The 12233-nt window shown below is 40.8% G+C and overlaps 1 protein-coding gene across 8 annotated transcripts in view; it reads right to left on the bottom strand.

Annotated features, from left to right (window-relative positions):
• Positions 1-12233, bottom strand: part of PPP1R12A (protein phosphatase 1 regulatory subunit 12A) — a 122621-nt gene that overhangs the window by 39880 nt on the left and 70508 nt on the right. For all 8 annotated transcript variants that reach the window (XM_075600179.1, XM_075600175.1, XM_075600176.1 and 5 more), the window contains exons 8-9: positions 11820-11977; positions 8416-8531 (exon numbers count right to left, since the gene is read on the bottom strand). In XM_075600179.1, the coding sequence (XP_075456294.1) occupies positions 8416-8531; positions 11820-11977 (274 nt within the window). The remainder of the gene's footprint in view (positions 1-8415; positions 8532-11819; positions 11978-12233) is intronic.

Genomic DNA, 12233 nt, shown 5'->3' with positions numbered 1-12233 from the left:
TATATAATATTTATATAATATATATATAAAAAAAATATATATATAAAAAAAATATATATATAAAAAAAATATATATATAAAAAAAATATATATATAAAAAAAATATATATATATAAAAAAAATATATATATATATATATATATATATATATATATATATCAGACCTTAAGTTGCAAATCACTGCCCAATCTCATTAAAACGCACTACAGGTCAAACCTCTAGTAACTACTGATCCTTGATAAGTGTAGATTTATTGTATGTTGAGACAACTTTTAATGGACCAACATGCAAGTTCTTTATACATCATTTAAAAAGAATCTCATGTTGGTCCTTTAAAATAAATGATCATTTATCAAACTACAAACAAATGTATCTTTTTTTATAACCTGGGAATTGAGAAATACTTTTTGGGATCTGGCTGTCCCGTCTTATGGCTTTTACAGAAAGAGGGACACAATGCAATAAATGTACATATACTTCAGAACCAACCTATGAGTTTTTCTAATGTTTGTGTTGGTTCCCATACCTGTAACTTTGGAATTCTATAATGCAATAAATCTATATAATATATTGGAGAAACTATCCGTGTGAGTTTTTTCAAATTGGTGTGCTGGTTTCTATTTCGTTCACTGTAATTCCCAGTTATATTAAAACAAAAAGGAGTCAACCAAAGACGTTAAGTATAATTTCAGGGCAAATGACTATAAAACTTTACATTTAGAGAAATAAAAGGGCATCACACACAATGATGTATAGTAATACCAAACTGTTTCTCTCAACGTTGCTTTTGCAAGTCAGCCCCATGGCATTGCAACTTTGTGAATGAAACTAGCCTGACGTCAGTTTTCTGTGGCCTTTTTTTACAAAGCCAATAAACATCTGAAAAAGTGAAATTGACAGGTCAAGAATGTTTCAGCCATTTTCAATATCAAGGGCATCAGTTGTCTCAAAGTAATCGAACGTTCTCGCCACCGACAACTACCTTCCAGGTCTTCGGCCTTCCCTTTCACTACGCCAGAATTTTCCTTTTCTGATGATCCGGAACTCATGCAACTGGGTGGTAACAAGTTGTCCTCGTCCGAGAAGCAACGTCGACGCATCGGACTGTCTCTACTGTGGCAATCCCGGACACCAAGTGCTCCTTTGTCCACACAAGTCAGGAAAAGCCAACTCCCAATGAGGTACAGGGGAATCTCATTGGGAACACTCCCCATTTCCCCTACCTCCAAAGAAGTATTACCGACCAGAATTATGATCCCAGTGTCTTACGGGTGAGGGTTTTCATGCCACAGCATTGGCATTTAAAGATTCGGGGTCTGGAGGTAACTTTATCAACCAGGGTTTCGCTGAGAGAAACATCCCACGCATCCGCAAGAGGATCCCGGTAGGATTGGAAGCCATCAACGGTCAGCCATTACAACGGGCTTTCATCTATCTACAGACAATTGCTTTCTTTCTATTAGTAGGAGAGGATCACAAGGAAGAAATCTACCTGGATGCGATTCACACTGTTTCCGTCCAAGTGATCTTGGGTCTTCCATGGCTCCAACGCAATAATACCTGCATCGACAGGACTAACAAGTTACCTATCCAATGGAGCACCCATTGTGCCGACAGCTGTGCGGTTCCTGTTCAGAAGATATGTGGGTTGGTAACCTCTGGAGAGGAGACAAGTATCCTACCCGAGATATACGCGGACTTCCAGGACGGTTTTGATAAGGCATGATCCGAAGTGTTTGCTGTATTGCGGGCGTCGCTCCTAACCCTGAGTTGGTTAAACTGCTTTTAATGATCGTGGAGCATGAGAGTGTACTGGAGCTCACTGCTCAACGGATTTTTTGTTAATTAAACTGTATTGTACCATGATCTTTTCTCTTTTCTTTTAATACATGTTGATCCGATTCCTGTGAACTTCCATTTACCCACGAGAGGAGTTCTTGCGCTCTGTGTACTCCTCCTGTTGTCTATTGAGGGATTGTGAAATTCCTCACACCAGCAGCATCTCCTCTTGGTGATATCATTTTTTTGTGATTTGTCGATATATTATAGGGTTTGCGCTTACCTTTTCTTGCACCATGATCCAAAGTTTTACCTCATCGCCCTTTCGATTGTCTGATTGATCTTTGGCCTGGTTCTGTTCTTCCCAGAGGAAGGTCTTATCCACTCTCACTTCCAGAGACTAAAGCCATGAACGATTATATCCAGGAATATCTTAACAACCGGGTTTATACGAAAATCTTCGTCTCCAGCCGGAGCAGGGTTCTTTTTTTGTCAAGGAAAAAAAAGACAGATCTCTTGGCCCATGCATTGACTATAGAGGGCTTAACAAGATCACTCAAGAACTGATACCCTTTACCACTGATCTCAGAACTTTTTGATAGTCATCAAGGCTCAACTATCTTCAAAGTTAGGTAATTGAACATAGTCCAGTAAATAGTGCTCTAATGACTATAGGTAGAAAGTTTGTAACATAATCAGTGCTTATCTTGATTGAAGAAAATCAAACAGGTAAGGTCATTTTAAAGTGAGTAGACAGGTATATGGTTTGGCGTATAGTATAGACCTGTATATAAAGTCCTGGTTAGTGGTGCAAATGGAGAATGATTAGCTCCACTGCATCACTGCCAATAAGGACAAGGTCTAAAACGCAAACAATAACCTCTAGGGTGTCTCCCAATTAGTAAATGGGTAACTCACATAGACGTTCCTGGGTTCTTCTGAGGGGCGTGCATCTGCGGTAATTAGTCCAGTATTCTCCACGAGGCGCGGTGATGCGGAGCACAGCCAAGCATAAGGATGTGACAGGATTCAGCAATCTTGTTAAAAACACTTCTTTATTGCGACATGATGCAGACAGACAAGGAGAAAAAAAGGGGGATAGGGGGGTCTCGCTCTTACGCGTTTCACGCCTACTTGGCGCTTCGTCAGAGAGTAGAGATAGTGTGCTGTTCCCCCCCTTCTTATAGATCATACTGTCTGCCGGAAATTGGATATCTCCACTTGTCCCGGAAACCGGAAGTGACATAATTAAACCGGATACCGGAAGTGACATAACAGAGGTGTGCACCTAACAACCTATGTAAACAAACAGGGTCGTTATGGCAATGGATCATATCCCCGCTAGATAAAGGAACGGCAGGCAATTGCATACTAAGGGTTTGGCCAGCACAGATACCCCGCAGAAACAAGTTAAACAACATGCAGTGATATATTAAAAACAACTGGGTATATACATAAGTATACTGAGGACATAGTAAATTGTTTTAAAGATGCATCAATGTATATTATGATGCATTCATATTGTTCATAAATATAGGCAAAATGTATGTCAATAATGAACACAGAAGCTCAGAAAGCTATTTCATGAACCAAATAAATTGGGAACAAAATAGTAACATATACATATATGTAATATAAAGTACAATTTAAACATTTAAGGTATTCTCATAGGAAATGTTTTAACTCCCAATCTGTATTTATACCCCCGGGTGATAATGACCCGAGGGTATAAATTCAGAACATTTCTCTTTGATTCAGGTTTCCCTCTCTGTTACCTCCTCTGGTTTGCTTTGGAATGTGCTCTAAGGCACTAGATGTAAAGGTATCAATGGAACCCTGGGGGCAGTTATAAAAATGTTTGGACACAGGTAAATTAGGGTCATTCTTTTTTATAGAACGTAAATGTTCTGAGATTCTAATTTTCAAAGCGGGGATATGATCCATTGCCATAACGACCCTGTTTGTTTACATAGGTTGTTAGGTGCACACCTCCCGTTATGTCACTTCCGGTTTCCGGGACAAGTGGAGATATCCAATTTCCGGCAGACAATATGATCTATAAGAAGGGGGGGACCAGCACACTATCTCTACTCTCTGACGAAGCGCCAAGTAGGCGTGAAACGCGTAAGAGCGAGACCCCCTATCCCCCTTTTTTCTCCTTGTCTGTCTGCATCATGATGTCGCAATAAAGAAGTGTTTTTAACAAGATTGCTGAATCCTGTCACATCCTTATGCTTGGCTGTGCTCCGCATCACCGCGCCTCGTGGAGAATACTATCTTCAAAGTTAGACTTGCGTGGTGCCTATAATTTGGTGAGGATTCGCCAGGGGGACGAATGGAAGACGGCCTTCAACACACGAGACGGCCATTATGAGTACTTAGTCATGCCCTTTGGTCTCTGCAAGCTTCCTGCTGTTTTTCAGGACTTTGTCAATGAGATTTTCCGAGATCTTCTCAAATCAGTTTCTCATAGTCTACCTCGATGACAAATGATGATGTTTTCCAAGTCTCTTCCAGAACACAGTCATGTCAAACAGGTACTATTGCGCCTCCACGAGAACCATCTCTTTGCCAAATTGGAGAAATGCCAATTTCATCAAACTTCCACAGCATTCTTGGGGTATATCATCTCTGACTCAGGGTTTTCCATGGATCCAGCTAAACTCAAGGCAGTTATGGACTGGCCGCGCCCTACCACTCAAAACTATACGTTTCTTGGACTTCGCGAATTACCGTAGGTTTATTCAGAACTTTTCTTCCACGGTAGCCCCCATCACAGCCTTGACCAAAAACGGGGCGGATGCGGCTTCCTGGCCACCAGCGGACACTCAAGCCTTTGATCTCCTGAAGAAAGCCTTTGTATCTGCACCCATCCGGATCCCAAGTTGCCGTTAACTTTGGAGGTGGATGCATCTGAAGTTGGGACCGGAGCCATCTTGTCTCAAAGGAAGTCACCTCAGGCCAGACTTCACCCCTGCGCCTTTAAAAAAAAAAAAAAATCTTTGGCTGAACAGAATTATGATGTTGGTAACCGGGAACTTCTGGCTATCAAATTTGCTCTTGAAGAATGGAGGCACCTGTTGGAGGGTACGGAGAGTCCTATCACCATCTTAACGGACCACAAGAATTTACTCTACACATAGGTGGTCGTCTAGGTGCTAGTCAAGCTCGTTGGTCACCTTTTCCGATGTTTCAATTACATATCCTTCATACCAGGTTCCAAAAACCTGGAAGCCGATGCCCTTTGTCAGTTCTTAACCGAGGACCATATGGAGACAGTTCTTCCTTCCAAGTACATTTTATCAGCCAACACATTTGACAACATCAATGCAATGGACAACACCCTTCTGGACCAATCCTGTATTCCAGATGGTCTCGAGGTCCCAGAGGGCCGCCTCACCACGTTACCGGAGAAAGGTCTTGGAGTGGGGTCATTCATCCAAGTCTGCTGGGCATCCAGGTACCAGAAGAACCGCCGATCTCAAACAAACCTTCTGGTGGCCCGCCATTCAAGGAGACGTTAAGAAATTAGTCAAGGCATGTTCCACATGTGCTCGCAATTAAACTCCTCAGAGCAACCACCTGGTCTTTTACACCCTCTTCCCATTCTGGATCATCCCTGGAACCATATTTCTATGGACTTTATTGTAGAGCTGCCTGTTACCAAGGAATGAACACCATTCTTGTCATTATTGATAGTTTCTCCAAACAGACATTTCATCCCTTTAAGAGGTCTTGCTAGTACTTCCAGTCTTTCGGATATTTTTGTCAAAGAGATCTTCCGTCCACATGGGGTTCCACAACCATAGTCTCCGATCGGGGATCACAATTTGTCTCCAGATTTTGGCGTTCTTTTTCTCAAAAGATGGGCGTTTCCTTACATTTTTCTTCCGGATATCACACCCAAACCAATTGTCAGACGGAGAGAACCAATCAAACCTTGGAGCAGTACCTGCGTTGTTTTGTCTCGGATACACAGGATAACTGGACGGATCTCCTTCCCTGGGCCGAATTTGCTCACAACGGAACGAATCTACCAGGGAGTCGCCGTTTCTCATTAATTATGGATTCCATCCATCACGACTTCCTTTATCCTCTTCTTCTGGGGTACCAGCGAAGGACAACAGAATTCTTACAAGTCTCATGGAAAAAAATCCAGGAGAATCTTAGATCCGCAACTACTAGACAAAAGCTCCAAGCAGACAGCCAGCATCGCAGTATTCAAGAGTTTAGTCCAGGAGACAGGGTGTGGCTTTCTTCCAGGAACATACGGCTCAAAGTACCCATGCTCAAACTGCCATCCAGATTTCTTGCTCCGTTTCCCATAGTGGAGAAGATCAATCCAGTGGCATATTGTCTACAACTTCCCCAGTTGATGAGGATTCCATCCGTGTTTTAGGTGTCATTACTGAAGCCGGTATTCCAGAGCTCTCGTTTCCCGGATTCTTTATCACCTCCAGGACCTCTCTTCATACAAGGACAACCAGAGTAAGAGGTCCAGTCTATTGTGGACTTCAGATTTTCGAGAGAAGCGGTACAGTATTTGGTACATTGAAAGGGGTTTGGACCAGAAGAGCAGTCCTGGATTCCCCATCACCAAATTCACACACCCAGTCTACTTCAACGATTCTATCAGAAGTACCCTCAAGCCGTTCTGGAGTCGCCCGGAGGTCACTCCTGAAGGGGGGGAGGGAAGGGGAGGGAGGACGGGCACTGTAAGGAACCCAGGAGTCATGCTGCCCTCCCGCCTTACCTCTGTTCACACACGGGGGTCCCTCTCCACACATGACACCATCCACTTTCCACACAGGCTGCACAGCGCTCATCAGAGACTGCTACTCATACTGCAGGGGAGGGTCCCGCCTCCGTATTGAGCCTGTGCATCAGTGGCGCACTGATGTGACGCGTGTGCAGCGCACCCAAGCTTCGCATCAAAGGGAATCAGCTACTAAGCCAGAACCTGTCTCCAGCACCTATGCCTATCCCTGCTTCCGCTGAGGCCACAACTCTCTTCCTATTGGCTATGCACTTCATTATATGCTCAGCTTTGCCACTGGCACTTTGGCTGAGCATAAACTCGTTACGTTGTTCTCTTCATCTCTGCCTGCACAGTCTTGCCTTGCTGAACCTTGTTTATGTACCGACCCGGCTTGTTTCTTGACTCCGCACCTCCGTACGCCTGACCCCGGCTATCTCTGACCATCCGCATCTCTCCAACCCTGACCTAGGCATTCGGACAACGACAACTCTCAACCCTGACCCGGCTACCTCGACCACCCTACACTCCAGACGCACCCTCGTAGCGTTTATACCCATTCCCACATCAGGTCCGGGGTCCCACCCCGTTTGTGGTGAGCACAGCATGACGAGTTTGAGGTTTCCCATTTCTAAACACAGTAAGGGGATTACTTTAAAACAGCTTAAATATATGTTGCTCTGTTAATTGCACCTGTAGAAAGACTAGGACATTAGTTCAAACTGTGAACCCTAGACTGCTGGTGACCCTCAAAGACTTTAGTGGTTGTAAGCACAGAATTTCAAAATTTATGCTCCTTTAATGTTAACATATTCTAACTTAAAATACTGATTTAAGTGCAGGTAACGTACTTTTGAAATAGGTTATACATGCATAAAAATATTTATAGGAAAAGCTAAAAATAGTGTGGTCCTCCAAATGGACACCACTGAAGTGCCCCATGGTATGATTGTGGGAGAACATTGGGACTAGAAAACGGAAAAGGAACGATAAATACCAGCTACGTGAACAAAAACTTTATACTTTAAAAAAACTTTATTTATATTTATAGTTTTAAACAATATTTGAAGTTGTTTTTTTAAGATTTTTTTTTTTAAAACTCTTACATTTATGATCTAGTTTATCTGCAAGCATCACAAGTGGAATTTATCTCTAAATCTTTTTTTTTTTTTTTTAGCTTTTCCTTAAATTTACCAATTGGTAGAATAAGGAGAGCCCAATACAGAGCAAGTAAAATAGAGAAATGCGGTTTTACCCTTATAAGCCAACCTAAATATTATGAAAGTTCGTACATTAAGAACGACAAGGCATCAATAACAAGCTCACCAATGCGGTCCGATTGTTCCTTCACTGTACATTCTTCAACCCTCGGGTACCACAAAATCCCTCCCATCTTCCCAGCATTAGTCAACATTTTGTTGGCAAATCTATAAACTCTTGACAAAGGGCGGAGGCCCAAAACACGGAGTCTCTTAATGCGGGTGTGCCAGCAAATGTAAGTCGATATGAATTGGTGTAATTCAATGTCACGCGTGAAACTGATCTGTATTGTGAACCTAATAATATTTTTAAGAAATTGGTATCCGCTTCATTTCTTAAATATCTGAAATTGGAGCTTCTTCCCTTATTTATTCTATTACATTATGGTTACGTTATCGGAAGGCGATTCCTTTATTTCAAAGGGAGTTTTGAGACTTTACCAACCCTTTAAAACTACCATGTCCAACTAGCTGACTGCTTCCATTGTTTTGGAGGTGTTGGCACCAACCACCTAGTAAGCTATTTGATTAAACCGCTGCAAAATTGTGACACACCCCACTCTAAATAAGTGACCGTCTTTTGCTTATAAAGCATGTGGTTAAATTGCACATCTACTTTACCTTTTTAACTGGTGATGTGGGTGTGACTTGACCAGATGGAATTGTAGGTGCTGGAGCTCTAACAGTGGTCAATTGCGTACTGCTGCTGTTTGCAGGTGTCAATGATTTGGTTTTATCTAGAGAGTTAAAAGTAAAACAGTCAACCATTTAACCATGTAAATCTGGACACAGCTAAACAGTGGAACGAAATTTTTATTGCAACATAGAACAGCACATGTATCTTTGCAGAAGCCATACACATTAAGGGGAGAGGGAAAAAATAAAAAACAAAACAAAAAAATAAATCTTCTGCTTCGTTACATCAGTAAGTTTTAACAAATGTTAAAGGTTAAGTCAATGGATCAAAAAAAAAATTATGCATAAACGTCATCCATTTATTTGAATTATCTACTGAGAAACAGCCACAATTGATTTATAACCGCCAGAGGAGGGCAGCATTCAATAGTTACACACTACCAAGATTCACGTTATTCTAATGTACTGCACATTAAGGCACCCAAACATGGGGATACTTACTAGTAGAGTAGAAATAAGAATATGAGACAGATGGGTTAAGAGTCTATTTAATAAGCACGAATACCCCACTCTTATAAAAATTAAATAGTTTGAACAAGCCAAGAAGATTAATCAATGGATTTAAGCTGGGGAACCATAGTAAAGCAGTTGGATGGAAAGTAATATATCTTTATTCTGCTAATGGAGAGATGATACAGCATAGTGATCCCATGTCTTGCTCAGAGTACTACAGTTTGTAGGCATCTTTCCTGCCTCTTCACCCCCCGCCACTGGCTTCCAACTGCACTTCTAAAATCGCCTACTTGTTGAAGTCTACAGTTCCTTTCCCCATCTCCTGCTACCTCAATGTATTTTATTTAAACATGAAAGAGATGATCCTTATTCACAGCAGGTATGAGATACAAGCTAACTAGACCACAAGTTATATGGTACAGAAAATCCTGTCTGGTTTAGGTTTTGAATCAGATGTTAGGGATTGTCCCCCAATTGCTGGAGCTGGCAGTCACGTCTCAAATAACAAAATATCCCTTATAGGCTGGGCAGTCAGAGACTATAAAATACTGTCATGCATTTGCACACGTGTTCATGTTTTCTATACTGTAGCACGTGAGCATAAGATGCAATGTTTAAATGAGAATATACAACGTTGCTGTTATTTCCTTATCTATTCTGGGTTGCTACATCCGCTCTAAAACCAGAGTACTTATCAATGTCAAAGAAATCTGCAAGCACTACCGCAGGTTAGCAAAACAATGGTTTGTTGTCACGAAATTATTAAGGTGTTCCCACGAGAACGTCAGTTTAAATCTGCCCTTAAACTCTCTGCTGAAAATATCTTCGTGTTTATGTCCTAAAGGCAAATGTAAAATAAAGAAGTTTCAGAAACCTGGATAACGACTGCAACTTGAATATCATTCTACATAAATTACAAAAAGGTACATAACATACACACATACACAGACATGTACATCACAATACAAAAGATATGTGAACATAGACATACATTACAGAAGGCGCATACTTTCGCTCTGAACTACATTAAAGGGAAGTTATGGGTCTCCATCAAACAAACGTTTAAGTCTCTGAACTATAAACCTCACCCGTTCCCACCCTAGTGATCATCATTAAGTAACAAATCACATTACAACACTGTTTAAGAATCCTCTAATGGGGCATCTTGGTAAATGAAGCCTACAAACTCAATACGATATCATATTACCATACACAGAGGAAGCAGGGCTATGGGTCAGGGAAGCGTAACTGAATTCATGCTCAAGACCAACAAGGTTACTTACAAGGATTTTTTTTTTTTTTAGTAGCAACAACTATAGAGGGACACTATTTGCTGCGCAGTACATTTTTAGGTATGCTTAGTGCTTTTCAGTACGGAATAGTATACAATCCCAGTGAAAACCCATTTCACAACATTGTTTCTCAAAAAGGCACCGCTTTGATTCTAACCAAATTTTGGACATTTGCTAGAAAAAAACATTACACCCCAATATCTCCTTTCAGTTAAAAGTATAAAGCCCAGAGAAGAGGGATATTAATGACATGTTCGTATATGCACAACTATGTTTACAGAACTGATAATACTGTTAGGCTGTCCAAATGGGTGGCAAGTAGAAACAGGAAAAACCAGAGGCAACTCCCACAAATTATTTAAATAATGCTTCAATACCTGTCGATGTGGACTCATCATGCCGATTCATCATGCAGCATCCTAAACAAAAAAAGCTAGACTTTCTAGCGAAAGCAAGGTCTATAAAATGCACCAACTTAATTTAAAGGTGCAATTCCATCTAATTATAACAGCGTTGAACAAAAAATTAAAGTACTACCCGAACTGGAAATGTTTTTTCTCTTAATTTTAAGTAATGTTACAGTATTAGAGGATCATGCTTATTTCTTCTTGCAGAACCCAGTTTGTGCCACTTTCATATTTTATTGTCTCCTTCCCATGTGAGGCAGTGACTTTGGACTACAATTCCAGGGTCACCATATTGTATTCTGCCATTCGATTATCATAAGAAGCAGTTGCATCGTTAAACCCTCTCCTTTGGCTCCCATGTGATGTTACTCAAATAATGTCTAAAACATATCTGAGATATTCCCACTATATATTCACACATCAAACAGCAGCTCAGTAAACACGGTTGAACAGTTATTGGTTCGTTTTGGCGACTACCCAAATGTAAAATATGCTAAATTCTTCAAGGTGCAATCCCACAGTCAGCCTGTTGAATTTCATAGGGCCACTGAATTGGGAAGTTTGTCAATCAAGTGTTTTATTTACCCTTATACTACCCTGCCCTTATTAGAGAACCAAAGTTATGGGGAGACGGAGAGTGGGGGCTGTGGCTGTACATGCACTTCTTGAACACACAGTGACATCACACAATAGGGAGTAAGTAGCCAAAAGAAACCAAACCACTACCCATGACTCACTTAAAAAAATATAACCCATGAAACGTGTTACTAGAATGATTTCACTTTGGCTCTAAGACGGATTGCCCCTTTCAGTTTATTACCCAATACATAGCACATTTAAATCCTTTTGCAAGTACGCCTCAACCCCCTTATAACGCTGTGCGTGGGGTCCAAAGAATCACATTGCGGTATAAGCGGATCGCGTTAGGATTAATGTACAATTGTATGCATTGTACAATAAAGTAATTCATATATCAATAAGTATTGTAAAGTATTCCTAAATACGAAAATTGGGAGCCACGCTTGCATTGTGTTATAAGCGGATGCACGTTGCAACGGATCGCGTTATAACGGGATCGAGCTGTACATAGTTGCTATTTTTTCTCTCTAGGAGGATGAGATTTAATATTAACCAATCTTCTTTATTTCGTTTGAAATAATTAACTTTAAGAATTTACCCGTTTCTGCTTCAGATTCAGAATCTTCCTCCTCCTCTTCCTCGCTAGAGCAGCTAGATTCATCTTTTTTCCCTTCGTCTTCCTCATCCGCCTTCTCTTGCTCAAGAGACTCAATGGTTGACACATTCTTCTCGTGCTCAATAATTAAGGTTTCTTTACTAAAATAGAAAGATATGACATATGACGTTTAAGAACATAAAACCATTACACACGATATATTTATTTATAAACCACAAATATACCTCAAGGTTTCTTTAAAAGCCAATGATTAAAGAGGTTCTGAGGTTTTACCGCAGATAGGACAATGGGCAGACAAGGTCGTTGTGATATGCTATCAAATTCTATGTTTTGACAAATGAAACTTTTAAGGTGCAAATAAGTAATGTGAATTTAAACATACTATTGCAGCACATA

This window comes from Ascaphus truei, chromosome 5 (genome assembly GCF_040206685.1).
Source record: "Ascaphus truei isolate aAscTru1 chromosome 5, aAscTru1.hap1, whole genome shotgun sequence".
Classification (NCBI taxonomy): domain Eukaryota; kingdom Metazoa; phylum Chordata; class Amphibia; order Anura; family Ascaphidae; genus Ascaphus; species Ascaphus truei.
The sequence above is the reverse complement of the archived record's forward strand: the minus strand, read 5'-3'. Positions and strand labels throughout refer to the sequence as shown.